Source organism: Hippichthys cyanospilos, chromosome 21 (genome assembly GCF_059441005.1).
Source record: "Hippichthys cyanospilos isolate Australia breed blue-spotted pipefish chromosome 21, RoL_Hcya_1.0, whole genome shotgun sequence".
Taxonomy (NCBI): domain Eukaryota; kingdom Metazoa; phylum Chordata; class Actinopteri; order Syngnathiformes; family Syngnathidae; genus Hippichthys; species Hippichthys cyanospilos.
Window position 1 is genome coordinate 3,764,680 of NC_142389.1, and position 21,156 is coordinate 3,785,835.

Here is a 21,156-nt window from a genome sequence, read left to right on the forward strand (position 1 = left end):
TTCAATCAAACCAAACTGTCGTATCACACATCATGTTTGACAAAACACAATTAGACAGGTGTTATTTTCCAGTCCTAGAGGGCCGGTATTCTGCATGTTTTCGATACATCTCTCAAACACACCCGGTTCAAATATTAGGATCGTTTTCAAGCTAATAAGCTAATGATTTGAATCACGTGTGTTGGGGAGAGAAAACTGGGAAAAATAAAGGATACCGGCTCTCGGGGACTGGAGTTCGACATCTATGCCCCCCTAGTACATGTTTGCGGCTCTCTCGCTCTCTCTCTTTCTCTCATGGTGATTGAAAACAAACTCCCTGATTTACATCATACATGTTGTCATATTTTTTGCAATTTTTTGTATGCATGAATTTTAAATGCTCTTTGATTTCGTTTAACATTTGTTAATTACAGCTATTTAAAGCCTCCTTGAGGTCTAAATTCTAATTTCCAAGTGCAGCCCCTAACATTAGAATGTAACGTTTCGATCGCTCCTCAGCGTTATTCGTGTGACGTTTATTTACTACTGCACGTGACAAATCAGTCTGCGACAAGTGGAGCTACCACCCAAAAATTCCACTGTTTTGCTCATTTGAATTCTAAATCAAATACAAAGTATGAGAACACAATTTCTCAGATTTTAAAGTGTTTAAATCTCAGACAAAGTCCTTACCTTCTTTTGGAATTTACTTTCTAATGGTCAATCAAGGCTAACTAATGATTGGTTGATATGGATATTTGAAAGATGGCTATGCAAAAACTTGAAATGTGTAAAATTCGAGGTTTCAATTTGACAACTTCAAACTGATGGAACTCCATCAATTTCTGAGTTTCCATTTATTATATATCATTTGAAAGGCAATTAGGAATAAAATTAGAACAAGGAACAAGGAAAACCACTCATCTTTCACTGATGCTCATCGTCTACTATCCCCTTATTTTTATACACTTCCATTACAATTTTAACATTTTGATTTCCGTCAATAACTAAGCAATCTGCCCGACATAAGCAATATAACGCTTCACTTCGGAGTGTGTTCTCCATTGCGAGTAGCCAAAGAGTCTCATTGTATTTTAGAAGATTGAAAAAAAAAAAGCGCAGATCGGGAAAAGTGAGCCACCGAGTTGTATCAGTGTCACATAATTGAGGCCCTTTCATTCCCAAGAGCAATGGGGCAACAGCTGAAGCTTGCCAATCAATACCCAAAAAAAGAAAGAACGTTCCCTAATTCTCAATCAAACACCTGCTTCTCTTCCGCTTTTTTGCCGCCGCATTGTCAATACCAGAGTGTAATCAGAAGGCCAATTTGCCGGTTTTCCAGGCATACCTTTTTGGTGCCCATTCATTACCGGGGTAGAAAATTACAACGTAGCCTCTTCCTAATGGCTCGCTTGGGGGATCCGAAAGGAGGGGCGTCAAGACAAGATAAAGGCGAAAGAAAGAGGATGATTGCGGAGTTAGTGTCCGGTGGCACGGAAACGTTCCACTGGCTTTGCTCCATTTCCGATTGTGAGGGCAGATGTTGCTGCGAGCCCTCAAGCAAGGCAGTGACGCGGAGTGGCTGCGGCCCAAGCAGCTGCCGTGTCGAGTGTCTCTTTGCATCCGCGCTACGGAACGGGAGTGAAACTAGGCTTGACCGCGATGGGCCCACGGGGTGCACTTCAACACCGTGCGCGCGCGGGGAAAAAAAGGCCGGCGGCCCGCAGTGGCGGCCGGCGCTTTTCGGGAGGATGCGGAAGGTGGGAGGGCTGACAGAGATGAATGGCTGAGTGGCGCGGCGGCCAAAGGATGCAGCTGCTGGATATCAATTGCTTTCTCGTCACAATTAGTATGACTGCCAGCGTCAGCATCAAAAAGCGGTTACTCGAGTTTCCGTTTGGCTTGTCGAGGATGTGAACACTTTAAAAGTTTTCGGATGGGGGGTGCTTTCTTTTTTTTTTCTAAAATGTTCTCGTGTGCGCCGCGTTGATGTGATTATCAGCGGTTTTTATGTACTGTTTTATACGTATGGACAGAAGTGAAGCATACTTCAGAAGATCTTAACTTTGCTGACATAATTCCACATACAACATATAATATTTATACTCAATCTGTAGGTGTGATTGATGTGTCCTCTTTGGTTTTACGAGGGACTTCAAAATCAATTTTACCCTGTGGCGAGTTCTGCTCTTCAAATTTCGGCCTTCCCTGAGACTGCCCTGCCGTCCCCCCATGACACAGTGCTGGATGAGTAACTTCAAAACTGCAATGCATTATTTATGACTTAATAATGTCATTTCAAAGTAATTGTTTACTGTATTTGAAATGTAAGGCAATACTCTCACATATTACCCTCACCAACATAACTGGAAATATTAATTTGCCATTGAACAGTAAATGTAGCTCATTATGTTCTTTACACAACAGTGGAAGGTTGTTTTAAGCCTAAAAAAGGTATAAATCATTTAATCTGTATTGTATCATAAACCCTCACTGAGATACATCATTTTTTTTGTGTTTTAATCCCTTTATTACTTAGCTTCACAGCGTAGTGATGAATTGTTTACGCTCCAGGCGGGAACAGCATTCCACAATTTCAATGTTAATATTCAAATTCAAGTTCAGGTTGGGGACAGATGTTTCAAAAATTGATGGTTTCGCAAGGGCTAACGTTAGCATCGTTTTTGTGTCGAACATACTGTTTAACATGAGTTTTTATCTGCGTCATCTTGATACATATTGAGCAGAACTATGTTTCCTTTTTAAAAATGCAGCATTAGAATAAGAATCTGACGATTGGGGTGCTATTCAATAAAGATTTTCCTCCAGTTTAACTCGCAATTTAGAGGGGTCCTCGAGAGCCATTATCCTGCATGTTTTACATGTTTTCCTCTTCCAACACACAAGCGCAAAACGATCATATGACCGGCAAGCTCTGCTAAAACACGATAATGATCGTGAGCGTTTGAACCATGTGTTGGAGGAGTAAAACATCTAAAAAAAATCTAGGATAGTGGCCCTCTAGGACTGAAGTTTACCATCCCTGATTTAGAGGGATCCATGCACAGACAAAAAAAACTGTACATGTATTAATAGTACAAGCAAATCTTGAAGTAAACAGCAGTTTTTAGAATTGACGTTTATGTAACTGTGCTTTTTTTTTACACATCATCTGAGTGAAAGAACCGTTAATCACAGTACGAAAATCTGATTGGCTGTCAGCTAGTAAACGGGCAGGATAGAAGTACTACAGTAAATGCAAAGCAAATCAACTGGCATTATCGTCGTATGAAGCGAGGGCCCCGTTAACATGCACAAAGTTACATTTGGCGCGCAACAATTTTAGCGGAGCATCTTTAATCACATTTTTGTTCTTTCTCCGAGGTCGCGGCAAAGTCACTCGATTGAAGTGGGTTTTACAGCGCGCCTAAATTGATTAGAACAGCCTCTATGACTTCCTTTTCTTGGCAGCAGGGAGTTAACTGGGAGACTGAGACATGATTAGGTGAAGTGCTGATTAAATAAGAGGACCAAAAAATGCAATCGCTGTTTCCATCTGATCCTAATTAGGACCACTGATGATGAAAGGTTTTGTTACTCCAACAGGCAGAGGATAACAATTTAACGAAGGAAAGAAAACAAAATTCAAACGTAATTATGGGGCCATGTGCTTGCAACAGTAAAGTTATTGTGGTCTGGTTTCATCCGAGCATGATGATAACATTATGTATTCGTTTATTATATTGTCCATCTTTATGAGAGTCACAGGTGTGGTGGAGTCTATCCCAAATGATTGGGGGGGGGGGTAAAGGGTACAGGGTATTTCTCCTTTGAGTTTTTTTCCATCATTTTAAACCCCCATGTGAGAGGATTCTACCTAGAACTCAAAACAGACCAATTTTTTCCACATTTCTGTGTTTATTAACATTAATTTGAATGCAAAATCCATAGTATCATGTCAGTACAAGGCTCAACATGATTATATATTCTAATTCGATATAGTATGCATCTGTTTTAGAGCGTTTGCACAGAAGGGTTTCAAAATGCACTTTAATCAAGCTCCACCTTATTGCCTTTTTATCATCAACAACGAGGCTGAATAATATTTTCAGCGGACTTTGACACATTACGAAAAGGAAAAGATGGCTTGATTTGTTTCCTTCAGCCCTTGGATGTGTGCTTGTACATGGATGTTGGTGGGTGGAGGGGAGAAACAGCAAATGATAACCTTCCACGCTCCGATCTCACACCAGTTGTCCCTTGGGAAAAGAAAATCCCAAGTAAAATGATCAGCAAATCATCTCCAAAGACCTCCACTGCAAACAAATTGGACAAGTCTACCCGTGGAAAAGTAATGAGAATAAAACTTTTATCAGCAATACAATAATCCCTCAGTATTAGGAGAAATTTAGAAAATTCCATACAGCGAGCTTTTACGTAGTGTAGATGTAAAACAATAAATCAAATGTCCAACATCGCAAGATGACCATCTCAGCAGTATTAATAATGATGAGATCTGTCTAAATAGGTGAAGTGAGACTAGTACAGTGAACATTTGAAATGAGAATACAATGACAACTAAAGCACAGATACTTGACACTGCGGTTGCATCTAATTGTTCTAAACAGACAAATAGGTCATCCAGTTGCAATATTGACCTCCAGTCCATATGTACAATTATTTCCTTGATAAAATTATGATTATTTAAGGCGTAGGAAAGAAACGTGCACAGATAACGATAAAGGCGTGTATTGTTGCGTAGGGTGCCCAACGCAGGCTGGGCTGCAAGGTGGCGTCAAATGAGTTGGCCAGAAACTGGTCAGCATGGATCAACAGCACCATTCATTGGCGAAATATTTGTACTGCAACACCCCGACTCAATTTTACAGTGGCATCTTGAAACTTTAAATCAGGGTTGTTTTATAGATTTTTGCTTTGTAGCCTGGCTAGGTCTAAATTGCTTTCACATAAGCATGTTGTATGTATGTTTTTTTTTTTGTAGCGTGCACCAGGGTATTGCTTGTAAAAATAAGGATATTTGTGTACACTAATGGTCATTGTTATCAGATAAAAAAGATTGTGAAGGAGAACAGTTATTATATTTTTGATTGATTTTAGTGAACATATAAACATATTCCACAATTTGATAACTAAAAGGAAATGGGGAAAAAGGAGCAAGTAAAATAAATCTTTAATATGAGATTATTGCACTTTGGTGTGCTTTTCAAAAGGATGTGGTGTTTATCTCTGTCTCCCCCTTGTGTTACTTTATTTTATTGCTTCCAGTTCCGGGTCCGGGAGGCGGAGTCACAGACTGCACACCTGGATTTCATCAGCCATCAACTCACTATTTAAGTCGAGCAGGAACACAAAGATGGCGTCCAATTGTTTCTTGGATATGCTAGCTAATGTTATTGTTGTTGTTTTTTTGCTTTTGTTCTTAAAAAGAGTATGATCTTAGTCCTTCCCGCATCAATATGATATTTGTGCAAATGCCTTATGTCTTTTCGCTGGTTGCTACTTTGACTAATTACCGTTTGTGTTTTTTCTCTTGCTAATCTGTAATGCAACTAATTACTTTGACCTGACACTATTAAGTAATAAATAATGCATTCCAGTTTTGAAGCAACTTGCCCAACACTGCTCAAAGCGTTTTACACTAATTAGTCATTTATCTACTGATGACTCAACATCGGGAGCAACTGGGGGTTCAGTGTCTTGCTCAAGGACACTTTGACATGGTCACGAGAAAAAAAAAATAAAGCGATGTTTCCAACACTAAAATGTTTGTTTTATCCTTGTATGTAAATATAACTAGCCAAACTGGAGACTTCCAGGTATGATTAAAGAACAAATGTCAACAAGAAATCACGGTGGCAGGGGCACGTCTCATTTCACAGGTTACCTGTTATCATGTGGACTCAATGATGTAATCAAGAAAATATCCATTTTTCCTTTGTTTATTATCAGCAATTAATCAAATACATACAAACAGTAGGAAAAGGACAGTGTTCATCTGCAACTTAGTTTTGCGCGTTATCAATAGAATAACCACATTCACAACTTTTTCTTCAACTTCAGTACAAAAGTGAAAGAAAAATATGGTAGATGAATCATTTAAAAAGTACTTTTCAGTTTATTTACAACTCATATTAAAGGAAATATAAATTAACCATTCCATGAATACAGTGGCAAATAGCGAGACAAAATTTTGGATAGCCAGACTATATAATGTCTCAGCATTGGTCAAGAATACACTGTATACTTTCTGTACTTTCAATTGCACTGACAGATGCATACATTTCATATACAGTATTTTAATAAATAAAAATCAATGCCTTAAGAGTTGACTGTTGTGTTGTTGTTCTTATGAATCGCAGTACATTTGCAACTGCATCTTCAAGCTCCCCTATTATGGTACAGTATCAAAGAAAACAGTCTGAAATAAAGTTACATGGAACATTTATTTATGAATGGAACTTTCCACAAGTTTCCCATGCAGGGACAAAAAGTTGGCCTGGGAATATTCAGTATTCCTTGGAGTGGGGGGGAGGGGGAACTTTTCGTGTTGGACAGTGTCCAACGTGTCAATTGTTAAAAGGGAATTGTAAATGGACCAGCCATTCAGGGGGCTCCAGAATTTCCCGATGGCCACCACATCTATGGTCCCGTTATATGAGAGTGAAGAGTAGACCCTTTGCAACTATTTTATTTGTGCCTAGCGTTACTGAAGACTGTTTCTCATAAAATACAAAGCCTTTTGGGGACCTTTACCCGTACTCAAGTGTCCAGTGAAATGATGCAGAACAATATAATAATGTTTTTTCATAATAATAGCAACGTTTGAAAACACGTCAAACGGTCATGTTCAAAACATATAAATATCCTTTGTAAATTCAGTCGGAACAAATCCAAATATTCAAGCCAACTGATGAATGAGGTACAACAGGAAATAAATGTCTCGATTGGTTCTGATTTGAGATGAGATTAAGATTCATACGCGAAATTAAATGATCAGACCACAGGCCCTAATTATTGTTATTATTATTGGTCGGACACAGTCAGATTTTGGTCCCCCTTTGAGCATCCCATTTCATAGCAGAAGTATTGTGGCTTGAGTCAGACTTTTTATTATATAAATAATTCCGAGTAAAACTCATTTCGTTTACAATTCAAAAAGCGTTTGAGCTTCACTTAACACATACTGGGGAAAAGTATCTGTACATGTTAGAAAGGTATGTTCAGAAAGACAAAAAAATAATATTTACAGTACCCCATTATATGCAAAAAAAAAAATTGAAGTTTTTTTTTTTTTTTTTGCAAAAAATAGTACAAGGAATACCTGTTTGTTTTGAGAGAGGCAGTTTCCTTTGGGTAAAATACAAATGAGTAGAACTTGGTGCACTAATATAGTGCAAAAATTATGCCTATAAAAACAAATAAGAGGCAGGCAGAAAATAGAGTCGCTGTGAGCTTCGTGATGTCAACTTTCACTTCTTGGCCCATCCAGATTCCACTTAACTGTAACAAAAACCATCAAATGTTACAACTGAAGATTTGTGCTTACCAGGAAAAATCTGTTGGCAACTTTCAAAAAAATACAGCGGAGAAAGGCAACCTTCCACACATAGGAAGTTAAATAAAGTCAAAGGCTTTTTGTGAAAAAAATAAATAAATAAAAAAGAGAGAAGAGCATCATCGAGGAAGATAAAACTGCAAATGAGCTCAGATTTAGATGTTTGACATTTTGAAATTTTCTTTCCCAGCCTTCCATGCTGAGGCAAATGTCTTGAGATCAGCATGGTGCTCTACATGTCAGCATCTCCATCATAGGCCAGGGTCAGTGGCTTCAGTCTGTTGTTCATCTGTCGTCGCTGCGGTTTCTTTGGTTTTTTGCTGCAAGACAAAAAAAAAAAAAACATTTTGGGTGAATATACTCACCGAACTCTACACAGATATGAAATACATATACATATAATAAATGTGTACATATATATATATCTATATCTATGTATAAAGTATACCAGATTTAAAGGGACAGTGTGTAAGATTTTTCATTCAAAATTAATAAACGATTGTAAATTTCAAAAACTTGCAAATGAATGTGTTTTTAATGAACAGTACTGCAATGGCGTTCATTTTTTGTCCCTGACTCCAAAATGTTTGAGAACCCCTGATGTAAACAATGCAGCAACAGTCGGAATCTTTTAATGAAGTTTAACAAACGTTATTTAAAACCGTAACGTTATTAAATTATTTAAATGATCATTTTCTTTTGGGAGATCAAAATTGCGCTGAGAATTAAAAGTCGCCGATCCCTGTAGCTTTTATGAAAACAAATCCTGTTCCCTCCATTTGAGTCAGAAGTGATTGAAGACCTGTTAAATATGTTCGGTCCGCAAATAATGCGTGCCTTCTCCAAACGTTGATACTAGAAGCTCACCTCCAGGAAGAGATGAACGTGAATTAAAGATGCATAAAAGATGCATGACAGGGAACGAGCGCACGGGCGAAAGTCAGCCAGTAAGCAGCAGAGAATGCCCTGATTAAGTGATTAGGGTTTCAAAGTGAGTCGTGGAGCATTGTCGGAAATGCTGCTGCGGCTCTTGCGATGGTTGAGGAGGCTGTTGAATTGCACATTGCTGCTGATTCTGCTCCTGGAGGTGGCAGAGCTCTCGCTGTTCGAGGTTCTGACAGGCAGGGCAGATGTAAGGCACTGTGTAGCTGTTTGGGTCCATCCAGTACACCCCATCTGCAGGGGACTTGGAGTTGGGCTCCCGGCAAAGGTAATAACCATACCGACTAAACAGAAAACATGAAGGGTGAAGATGGAGAAAGAAAAAAAAAACATACGATGAAGAATGAAATGATCATGGAAACAAGAAAAAAAAACTGAAATATGGACAGTGATGTAATGGAGACCGAACGCAGTCATCTACTAACTCCGATTCAAATAACTTTTTAAATGTACAGTACATAAATTAAAACAAAATACAATGGGGTGAAAATCCTTTACAGCTTACATTCAACCGAATAAACTACAAACAATATATGCACTAATATATATATATATATATATATATATATATATATATATATATATATATATATTGAGGGTGTTGCAAGATAGATCAAACTCCAGTAAATGTCATGTGAAGATGACAGGGAGTGAAAGAGTTATGATTATAAACGAAACGAAAAAAAGTCTGAATCAGACATGGGCAAAAAAATATGGATTTTAAAAAAATGACACTCCTTTTTATGATGATACAACCTTTGTATGACAATTCCCAGCCTCAAATGCAAAGTACTGTACTCTATAGTGTTAACTTGCTAAACTTAATGAAGCAGAAAGCAAATATTTTCCCATTTGCAAATCTCTATCATGCCTTCATGTTCAATGGAACCGTTCTTCTTTTAAGACCGCGTTATGCTGATCTCCATGAAATCACTGGTGATGATGTTATTATGAAGAAAAATCAAAGTGGGGGTGCAGAACACAAGTACATTACCATGCTAAGTAAGTCATTGACATTATAAAGATGAGAAGAACAAACACCCCTGCTGCGACTCCATACACCCAGGTCTTGAGCTTTCCATCTGTAAAGAAACAAAATGAGTGAGAATCTGCTACTTATATAATGTAATTTTTTATTTTAGACCACAGGTGTGGAACTCCAGTCCTCGAGGGCCGGTATCCTACATGTTTTCAAACCTTTTCCCTCAAAAACACCTGATTCAAATGATTGGGATCATTTTGAAGCTCCTGCAATTCTTGCTAATGAGCTCATCATTTGAATCAGGTGTGTTGGGGAAAGAAAACCGGAAAACCTGCAGGATGCCGGCCCTCGAGGACTGGAGTTTGACACCTATGTTTTAGACTCTTCCGTGGCATTATCGCTCTCTGCAATGAGTCATCAGATGTCTGCTATGCTAAAGCAGAAACAGAAAAAAAGCCCCAGTCCCTCAATCAAACTATGGTGAAATTTTTAGAGCCAAAAACATCTTTTCGCATTCATTGAATTCTGATTTTAAGAGTGATTAATGGAGGCGTGACTACCTGGACCAAATGGCTGCAGAAACCAGGTGCGTCCCACCCTGCCAGGGAGGCTAAGCGCAGGCTGGGTAGGGTTGAAGGCTCGGATGGTTTTGACATCTGCCTTGTTGTCGCCAGCAGTCGGGATCTCCAGCACGGGGATAACAGTGCACTGGTCTAGTAGACCGTCAGAGGTCATCACTTCCGTGTAGCCCTCCTCGCAACCGCAAACGCCCACCTGCGCAAAATTCAGGTGCTCAAGTTGTGGTCCGTTGTTGTGATAGCTATAAAGCACAATTCGCCTCAACCGCTTCTAAGATTAACAGAATTATAAATTGCACGAATCACCTCAGTGCAAAAGGAACGTGGTTTGGTGCAGGGCGGGTCACAGGATCGGTCACTCATCGGCTTGGCTGTTGTTGGGCACCCGCCTGTATTTCACATGATTTTATCAGAGGCTTTGATTGGCACTCTCAAGTGTAAAAATGTCTATATTCTACAACCTGATTGCAACGAGGAAAGAAAATCAGGATCTAATCATTTTCAAATTCTTTTTTAACATGTATTCAATCGAATATAATGTTTAATGTCCAAAATGGGAGTGCAACATGCCCTAAAAAAAGCAGGGACAAGAGCAACAAAACTCTGTGGGAACATTAAGGAATACTAAAAAAAGGTTATACCCAAAATGTGCCAAAGCATTCAAGTAGAATCTTGTACAGAAGTTGCGATTTTACGCTCCAATCTTTTTCATTCAAATGCATCTAAAAGTACTTTTGAATCAGTTGGAAATGTGTAGGATTTGGTAATCTCTTTTCTTTGGATCATATGGTCTCTCTGCATTGCAGATTTGGACCTATAAGATCCCAGGATGTATCTGCTGTGATTAATGGGGGTCAATGTATATTATAGTGTGTTTATAATGTCGAGGTCACCTGTGACATTCAGTCCATCTGAACGCTGACACCAGACATGCCGGGATGAGCCTCTCCATGCTCCAGCTCGCCAGGTATATTCAAAACACTTCCCCTCTGAAGTTAGAACATTTTAGGAGCTTTATTTAATAATGATATGACAGAAAATAAATAAAGAGCGATCTTGAGCAGGATTATTAACTGAACAGTAATAATCGGATTCAATTTTTTTGTGGTAATATATCAATTTTGACCTGTACATGGTCGGGCCTCCAGCTCCTGTTCTGGACACTGGAGCAGATTCTCGGGGTCTTGAGCCACAACCGCTCGAGAGCGGACTTGCACTGAGCCAAAACCTAGATCGTCTCCAGCAACGCAGCTTAGCTGGCACGGACTCCAAACTGTCCAGTCTGTCAAGTAGCATTCCCCTATTCAAAAAAATAAATACATACATACATAAATATTGCAGACAAATGTGTTTCTATGTGTTAGAGCAGTTAAATTTAAAAACAGTGGCAGACGATTTTTAGCATTATGACTCATCTTTCAAAGCTGACAGAATATTATATTGTATGACTATGTAGACATTGATGTTACTATATGAAAGATTGGATTCCATTCGTGACTTAAGAAAAAGAAAGTAAGATTCGACATTATTCTGATCTTTAGTAATCACCGAGAGAATCAGTTTGTGGAAACCATAAAGGGAAGCACTCCAGACGTTTGCGTTTCCCTTCACGGTTTCCTAAAAGAGTCAGGGAATGGATTCATGCTGATATCAGTGGATCCGTATCCACTCATCCACTCATTTGACAAATCCGACTCTCTGGCACTTACAGTATATTCATTCACCCAGATGTTGCTCAAAGTGCAATTTCACCTGGACAAGGTACTGTGCAGGCCTCTTGGAGTATGAGCTGTGTCTCCCCTTCCACCACAGGTTCTTGTTCTCCACATAGCTCATCATCCACTAGACTTCCCTGTAGATCCGATCCATCCGACACGAAGCATGAAATGTTCCTGAAACGCAAGCCTTCACCACATCGAGCACCCTGGAATCAAAGAATATGCAATTTTAAGCAATTAAACCAATAAAACAATAATTATGGAAGTGTGTATATATATTACCAAAATTTTGTGCATAAACAAATGCTCATTAATACCTTACAAAAATCGATCAATTAATTGACAGTCAAATATCAACCTAAATGAAGGTAGTGGTATTTTGCTTTCAGGTTTTTTTTAGGTAAACTTAATTTGAATTCCACTTAAAAGTGGTACCCTAAAGAATCCAAAGCATTACGTTGGATCAAACGCCTGTTGTGAATATTACAATTCTGCTTCTGGTATGCGAACAGGTTGTGTAAAAAGTTATGCAACAAAGTTTAGAGCTCAAATGGAGTCTTTCTGTAAAAAATGGTTGACCATTCTACCAAAAACAATTCAAACGTTGCTTCAAAGGACCCTTGTGTTGTGGGCTAAAGTCATTCCAAAATATCAATTTCCCCCAAATATTCCCACCCAAATTGTAATATAGTTTTGACTAAAATACTTTACTACCTGGGAGCCATGTCGACAACATTTAACTGAGTATTAATGATTAATCGTTTAGTCCAAAAGCTGTACTTCTTGAATAAGATGTTCAAAATAGGCTGTTGTTTAAGATCCACATAGCAGAAGACTGGCCGACCTCAGACTTGCATTCGGACCACATGCTGTAGCGCCATCTGTAGCAAGGCTTCACAAGGCACGGCTTCCATTGCTGCATTTGGGTTGGACATGGCCTCCCGTCACCCTGGGGAGCCTGGATGACAGTACGACTTCTCCACAGTTTCCCTGAAGACAGGAGAAAAGAATCAGTTAAGACATGCTTGTGTGGTGCCTTCATGTGACGTAAAAAGTAGAGCTGGGCGATGTACAGAGGTACCTCGGTATACGAAAGTTTACAAAAAAACTCAATATACGAAACGGCATCCGCATTTTTTTTTTACCCATACTACAGAAGAAAATTAGAGGAAAATTTGAAAAATTTGCACACCTCCGACTGTATACTAATTCCTGTCGTCCTGCAAGTCGTTTAACCAACACAGCTCAAACACACACAAGCATACACGCGCACACACACACTTTGATCCATAACCGGTGTGAAAGAGAAAATAATCACATTTTCCAGGGGTCAAATTAGGTTAGCACGGGAGAAAACCTGCAATAGATTCCTATCTACGGTAGTTGCTTCAGAGTGCAGCTCTTTCACGGGCTGGTGGAGTACAAAGTGCTCCCCGAGTCCCACAGCACTCATAATTGCCCGTCGATCAGTGACCCAATCTTACAGAAGCATCTGCAAGGATACATTAGCGCCCTTACAATTGGTTATGGGAGGTGAGAATTGCTTTTCACATCATAAAACACTTCTGATAACCATTATCATAAGAAAGCCCAGCTGATGGTAGTGAAGGCTCACACAGTCAAAGACTCCGGTGTACTGTTGTACCAAATAAAATTAATATAAAACTTAAATAAGATGAACTATAAATGAACAAATAAATAAAAACAACCGTTTTTTTTCATGTTTTTATCCAACTATCCAGAGCCTCACCTCACCTTTCATATAAAAGCAACTAATAAAAGTAAATAATACAGTGGACCCCTATTTTACGAAGTCCGTCTTATGTTGTTTTCACTTCACGACGTGGACTGCAATGTTTTGGGGTTGGCTACGTTTATCTGGTTTTGCCTCCCTCTTCAGGCATTTTTTGTAAATTGCTCTTATTTTCTGTTTAGGTAAAACTGCCTGTGCTGCAATGCGTCACTAAGACGCTGGTCTGCTATTGGTCGGCATTGGGGTGTCACTAATATGGTGACATTTATGTGTGTCTTCCTTCCGCTCTACAGATATCAAAAACACACTAAGAACAAAACTACACTCACCTTGGAGGCCGCATTTGTGTGTACAATCAGACCATGACGACCAATCAGACAAGTGGCAGTTGACAGGGCACTCCACAACGCAGGAAGCATTCATTTGCCACTTCCTTTCTAGGCCGAGCTGAAAAACAAGACCAGTATTTGAATTACCTCTGACTCTGAGGCAAAAAAACAACAACAAAACTTTAACTCACTTCTTTACAGAACCTCAGGTCAACAGATTTGCCATCGCTCCTCACACAGTCCAGCATGCGGGTTTTGATCCCAATTCCGCAGACTGCTCTATCACTCAGTTGACAAGTACTCCAATCTGTACAGGCAAGACGTTAATAGAGAAACAAGGTTTGAAAATGTTCAGGCACACTTGCTAAGAGTCTTTATTTGGGACAGTTGTTAACACAAATCCAGAATATCGCTTCTATAAAAGACTACATGATTGACGATGCTATTTTAATCTCACCAGTGATGTTGTAGGAATGATGGAAGCAATTGTTGTTTAAATTGCAAGGCTCTGCTTCAGTGGTTGGAGGACACTCCTTCTCCTCGCCGGGCTGCCTGATTGGATAAGCCCTCCTCTCTCGTGTTGTGTTCCCATTACATGGCTAAGAAAGAAAGGCGGGGCAAATTGGTGAGCAGATTGATGATGGAAATGAAGACATACTTGACTAAGCTGATGTTGGTTGGACATTTTTGTTATTCTTACACCACCCCTGGTTTCAGGTTCCCCAGGGCAAAAAAGAGACACGGGGTCCTTCACAAACTCTGATTCACACCCCACAATAGTGTTAGATGAAGTTAATAAAAGGTTTACTATTCTCTGGCTCCCTACAAGTATAAACCTGTAAACTAAAGTTTTGATTGATCAATGAGTTACTTGATAATCGGTATTTCGTGGTTTCTGGCAAATGTGTTTTAACACCGTCATGAAAAAAAAAACTGTAGGGTTTAAGGACATAATACATTAACCCTTAGCAAAATTGCACCAAGGAACAATTGCGCGGTGTGCAAACGATGGATGGAAGACACAATTGGGAATTTTCTAAAGCATCCCAGAAAAAGCTGCTCTTTCTTTGTACTCATGAATATTAGCAACGTTTTGCTCCTCTAATTAGGAGGTTGTTACCGTCATGTTCGCGGGTATCCAATTATCCTATTCTCCCCGAGTTACCTTCTCTGTAGATATTGGGAAAAAATATATGACTTGGATGAGTCAGCAACAAGAACAAGTCAGCAAATTTTAAGATCTCGTTGATCACCCAGTCTGTTGCCATTTAAATCCTTGAAGTTGTTCCTGGAAAACCAGGAAATGCCCACTTCACTCTTCTGCCTCACTGACTAGGATTTTCATCGTCACTGTGACCGTCATGTCCATCGTTTTGACAAACATCTCACAAGGCATCGACGGCAATTACGGCCAGTCATATTTTGCCCTGTTTTGTATACGCTGATCAGTGTTGTTATGAAGAACCACAGTGTCAATAAAAAAAAACAAAAAAAAACACGACATGTCTTTCTCACCAATGGACATGCACTCCAGGCTCCCCATTCTGATAACACACAGTCCTCTGGACAGGGCAACTGGCTGTTACGAGCTCCCAGGGGCATCTCCTCTGGGTCACATAGGTAGTCCTCCACCTGCTCTGACGGGCCATCTATCGTATTGAGCATACACCTGTTATACGGTACAAAACACGGCCATCGCTTTAAGTGACTGGAATCCATCGCCTTAAAGAATCTCATGTGTTTAATAACAAAAGCAAAATACACGGGTGCACTAAAGGTTGTTTTCGACAAACATTTTCAATTATGCCGATAGATAGATAGAGATAGAGATCGAGATAGAGATAGATAGAGATAGAGAGAGAGATAGAGATCGATTGATGTTTTTTTTAGCATATAGAGAATGTCAAGATCCCATCTCAATCCGATGTTTAGCAAAAATTTTACCTGACTTTTCTGGTCTGAACACCTTCACCACAGTTGTTCTTCAAGTCCAGGCTGCTAACTTTCCACACACTCCATGGCTCTACCACCCAAATATACTGCCCACAGTCGCTGAGGCAGGGGACCACTTCATATACCTATTTCAAACAAATGCCAGATTATACTTGATAAGAACATCTATTCAGTACTACAGTATAGAAGTATGGACTGAGATATTAAGAACACTTGAAGTACTTACTTGTGCCTGCGATTACAATGCATTCAGAATAGAAAAGAGAAAAAAAGACAATAATGTCATTCATATTAGTAGAGTGGATTTGAAACACTTTAGTTTATTTGTAAAAGCTAACTTTCCACAGCTGAGTGTTATGAAACTACAATCGAGAGTTCTTGGAGGTAAATCACCTGGTTGACGTGGTCAAGTTTGGGACAAGGCCTTCCACCGTTGTATGGTTTTTCCCTGAGCCATTTTGAGCGAACTTTGACGCCGCTGCCGCATGACTTGCTGCATCGTGACCAGTTGGACCACTCGCTGAGCTTGCAGTCAGACGGACAGGGAATGATGCAAGCCTCCTCGATGTACCCTACAAACAATATGACAATAAATGTATCAATACAATAAATGCATGAAAAGTGAGAGACTTAAATCGCACAACTTAAGAGTTATGCACCAGAAACAAAGCTGTGTGTCTGGGTGGAAATTCATGCATTTGGCAATAATTATTCTGCTGCGATATAATCATAAAACAGAATCATCATCTTGCAGCAGGGTTAATATTGGTACACAACTGTCCTGGTTAAACGGTTAATTAAAAAAGACAAATGTGATGATTTTTTATAATTTAGTAATATGCCTGCTTGCCTGCAAAGGAGACAAACATTTTTTGCATTGATGTTCACTGTGGTTATCCACTTTTCATCATTACTCGTTTCAGCCACACTTCCCACCAACAATTTACATAGTAGAACTAACAAACATAAAGTTGATATTAGCTACGGCTAACATTGTACATATTCACATTAAAAACACATTTGTAACATACTATTTTGGGCTGTCGCATCTGACGCTTGCGCCGTTAGCATGCCGTTAGCACTTAGCAACGACATCACACAGGAAGCCTTTTGCACACATTTACATGCTCAAAATAATCCATAAAAACATATTATTGCTCCTGTGGACTTGTAAATGATTCCTGGAACACTGGAAATGTCAAATAAAAATGTACAAAATAAATGACCTAAAAAGGTGTCTCTCTCTCTCTCTGTGCACTCATCACAAACACACCAGCGCCATCTCAAGGCAAACAAGTGAGCTGCATTCATATAGTCAACAGCTCTATTAAATATGCCCTCCAAAATGAGAACGAGGTCGGTGGTTTGCCAGGGTTTCTTTTTGTTTCTTGATCTAGTTTAACACTTTAAAGGCATGTATTCACGATATGTCTTTCAAACTTTTGAATGTGAAATGTAGCCACATTAAAATTCTTGAACCCATGCAGCAAAACCTAAGTAATCGTATTTTCGATTTTTGTTTTTTTTAAATCAATCACTTAATTAGATAATGCATGTGTGCACTTAAAGGTAGTTGCTTAGCTTACATTTCAAATTTAAAAGACGCCAGAACTAACTTGTTATGGAAAGTGTAAATATTATTACTTTTTGCATCTTAAACTCACCATGACTGTTGCAGCGTGAAGTCTCAACGATGCGGTTATCCTGGTCATAGCAAACCGTAGCTTGGTATCGATACCCTTGACCGCACTCCTTGATATCACCTTGGACCTTCATGCCTAATTGGCCTTCCAGGCGGCTGCTCTCAGACAGTATACAGTCGGACCAGTTGCCCACAGGCTGGGCATTATATTTGTTGCACGGGCAGTACTGAGTCTCACTCAGGGGATACAGCTGGTGGTTTTTACACTGGTCCCGTTTTTTGCTCTTACCTGCGGAAACAAATCCATCCATCTGTTTGCAAAATGCTAAAAAAAAAAGAAAATCTTCCTGGACATAAATAGGAAGATAATTTACCAAAATATTGTCTTTTTTTTAATCCACCGTTAACAAATTTTTCATCACCTCCTTACCACTTACCCACAAGCATCCGTTTGCGGACCCTGACGCCCACACAGTCAGCTGTGCACAGGGAAAATTTGGACCAAGTGCTCAGTTGACAGTCCTCTTGACAGGGCAGCTGGCAGGGCTGGGTGAGAGTCGGCATGGACCTGAAGAACTTCAGACAAGCTTCAACATCGGCCTGTCCGCCATCCTGCTTTCGACACGAAACGGCTGTGGAATGACAGACAAGACGCCGATTTTCATTGTAAAAAATAACGGGCCACAACAGTCACCTATTCCCGCGGTCCGTATTTTTGTTTAATCTGTTGGTATAAGAAAACACTACAACGGAAGAAAACAAGTTAAAAATACAAGGCAGAAGCTTTCATTGCACGACTTTGGTGCAACCTCAAAACATGTTTAGGGTTTATTTATGATCTACAGTACAAGTAAAAAGGTTGCTAATGCTAAGCTATGCTGTGCGTACGTGTGTATAAAGTCTGATACAGGTCATAAAGCATCATCCACATCATAGCTGGGGTATGTGTGAGTTCCTTCTTGAATGTCCTCACCTCGAACCTGTAGACCAGAGCCACAGGTTTCCTGAGCTCCAGGGCTGTCCCGGCGAATTGACCACGGAACCATTTGGCATTTTCGCCATTTATGTGTTTTCCATCTAAAAGAAAGAGGTGCAGAAAGTGATTCATCTTGAAAATCCTGCATCAGGTGCTGAAAAGGGCCATTTACCTGTATCCCGAACAGACAGAGGGAACATCGCTCTCTCTCTCTTGCGTTAGTACTTCTGGACACTCTTGCCCTCCATTTGCTGGTAACTGGATAATAATGCGTTTTCTGTATTGCTTTTTCTTTGTCTTACCACCTACATGCAACCAAATGACAGGATAAAAAAATCACAAAAAATATTTAGATTTTCTTGAAGTCCGATAACTGTCACTGTTAAGATTCCAGCTATTTGCAGTTAGGGTTAGTATTTGAAAAGTTTCTTCTACAATTAATGTGACCCATAACTGGGCAAGAGTATGGTGGTAAATTGTTTTGTACCAACCGATACGGGTAGATACAATTGACTACTTATTCAAACCATACAAGAAAGAGATTAACTAGTAAGTACCTTTTTGACATGTTGACGGGTAGGAGCTCCAGTCACTGTAAGGAGTGAACAAACAGTCTCTTTTGCAAGGCAGTAAGCAGGGCCTGACTGTGTCTGGACGCAAACTCTCTGGACACCTGAGGAGGACATAGAGGACAAGGCTAGATTTTTTTTCTTGACTTTTGCAAAACGTTTTTATGAATCATCAACTTCATTTGAGGAGCAATTTTTGAATTATGCTGAGCTTTTTTTTTTTTACAGGTTTATTCCAGGGATTTGAAGCAAAGTTTTTCATTCAACAATCATATGACTTTATCTCATTATTTCACTCATTATCGCTTTTAAATGTGTCATATGTCTCATTCTCACATTAGCAGCTATCAAAGATGTGTCAAGCTAATCGGAAGGCAATAACCTCAAAAGATTGACGTCCATGTATTATTTGTTTTTTTTGTTTGTTTTGAAGTTGGTTTTAGTTGCCTACTCGGTTTTGTTGCTGTTACTCCTGCTTTTCTTGACTCACTTTCTCTTGGTGTTTAAACGCGTTGGGTTTTTGATTATGTGTTTACATCGGCGTTTCTGTTCATTTGTGTTATAGGGTTCTCAGTCTAAGTCAAGGACCCATATACAATATATCTATAATGTGAACCACTGATGTGAAAAAATATCCTGCGGCATGAGTTCATTGTGCACCATGTATCAATAATCTGTGAGGGGGGGGGGGGGGTGCTATACATTATTGCAGTAGTACTGAAAACTACATTTAACATAACAATGAATGTGACATTTGATTCACTTTGGCAGTAAATTTAACTTAATTAAATGGCAGAGAATTTTAACTGAAGTCAGTGCATTTTAATGTTGGTAAAATATTGGTTTTTGGTTCCTTCATTCACTTCGTGACCCTTGTGAGGATAAGCGGAAGGTGTTGCTAGATGGATGTTTTGTGGCAGTTGGCATTAAATGACACCATAAAGTTGGCGTGGCAGCCGCACGGTGAGAATCATGGTCCGCCAATGAGACATTTTGATTGATAGCATCCTCAAAATTAAATGACATACAGTAGCAAACATTCAGGTATCTTACTTCTTGGGAGGAACCTGGCCCACATTCACCCGGACGCAGATGACTTTACGAGTCTGCATCCCGACCGAGCATGAAGAATCATCCCTATGCGCGTGGCCCGAAGACGTGTTGGTCGGAGGGATGGAGGAGTCCTCGATGCACTGTCCCCATGGACCTGTCTGCCAGTGGTACACAGTGCATGGGTGGTCATTGCAGCTCCTTATCTCCTGCAGGGCGCTGATATTGGGACACTGGATTCCACCTATTGAAGGACATGTCCTGGTTTAAGCATCGGTTTGGTGTTTGTACTCGTAAACTCGTTAGATTTTCAATCTGTTCATTGGAAAACTAAATTGTTGAAGCTATGTGTGAAAATCGGAGTCTGGCTTTCTATATGAATTGCGCTCATTTTTGTTGACGCTGTTGCTGTACATTGGCAATTATAAAAACGTTTTGAATAAAAATGTGTAAATATCTAATGTTATGACATGCGGCTTATATGCCTCTGCGACTTATAGTCCAGAAATACGATAAATCTAAATGTATATCAGCGTGCCCATTTCAGAATTGTGAAAATATTTATTATTGTCAGAGTGGAGCCTAAAGACATTTTCTATTTGCGAGTGCGGCTCAGTATTTGACTAGCAGGTATGATTGCTCGACAATTGCTTATGAAGGAATGACAAACTCATTAGAATCTGCACTTAAAAATACAACACTGTGCATGTATATTCAAAAGCTATTTTTTAAACCAAGATGTTTTAAACTACAGATTCAGATACACACTATTCATATTGTGGTCTGGCTCCTCTAGTATTAAATAATATGTACGTTGTGTGGAATAATCAAAACGTTTGCATTAACGTTGTGAGCGTCGGATGATGAAGCTCTCTGTGTACCATCATACCTTCTCCGGCATTGTAGGCCAAAATGGAGCGAGCTCTGGTCTGCTTGCCTTCTGTGTTTTTTCCGGAGCAAGTGTGTGAGCACAATGACCACTGAGTCCAAGAACTGAGAGCACAGTCTTTTGGGCAAGGCACATCACAGATGATAGGCATTGGCAGGATGGCGTCACGGCACAGTTGCCTCTCCACGTGTTCACCTGATGATAAAAATGCTTCTGTTAT

At 39.6% G+C, this 21,156-nt stretch overlaps 1 protein-coding gene across 1 annotated transcript in view; it reads right to left on the bottom strand.

Moving 5' to 3' along the window:
* Positions 1-5,923: 5,923 nt before the first annotated feature.
* Positions 5,924-21,156, bottom strand: part of thsd7aa (thrombospondin, type I, domain containing 7Aa) — a 38,612-nt gene continuing 23,379 nt past the window's right edge. The window contains exons 7-28 of the mRNA XM_088405352.1: positions 20,937-21,131; positions 20,051-20,291; positions 18,986-19,101; positions 18,601-18,733; positions 18,426-18,529; positions 17,890-18,084; positions 17,475-17,741; positions 16,204-16,382; positions 16,037-16,042; positions 15,802-15,935; positions 15,373-15,526; positions 14,315-14,456; positions 14,049-14,164; positions 13,858-13,975; positions 12,620-12,765; positions 11,810-11,981; positions 11,184-11,357; positions 10,951-11,046; positions 10,364-10,446; positions 10,040-10,253; positions 9,492-9,579; positions 5,924-8,781 (exon numbers count right to left, since the gene is read on the bottom strand). Coding sequence (XP_088261478.1) covers positions 8,526-8,781; positions 9,492-9,579; positions 10,040-10,253; positions 10,364-10,446; positions 10,951-11,046; positions 11,184-11,357; positions 11,810-11,981; positions 12,620-12,765; positions 13,858-13,975; positions 14,049-14,164; positions 14,315-14,456; positions 15,373-15,526; positions 15,802-15,935; positions 16,037-16,042; positions 16,204-16,382; positions 17,475-17,741; positions 17,890-18,084; positions 18,426-18,529; positions 18,601-18,733; positions 18,986-19,101; positions 20,051-20,291; positions 20,937-21,131 — 3,329 coding nt within the window. The 3' untranslated portion in view covers positions 5,924-8,525. The remainder of the gene's footprint in view (positions 8,782-9,491; positions 9,580-10,039; positions 10,254-10,363; positions 10,447-10,950; positions 11,047-11,183; positions 11,358-11,809; positions 11,982-12,619; positions 12,766-13,857; positions 13,976-14,048; positions 14,165-14,314; positions 14,457-15,372; positions 15,527-15,801; positions 15,936-16,036; positions 16,043-16,203; positions 16,383-17,474; positions 17,742-17,889; positions 18,085-18,425; positions 18,530-18,600; positions 18,734-18,985; positions 19,102-20,050; positions 20,292-20,936; positions 21,132-21,156) is intronic.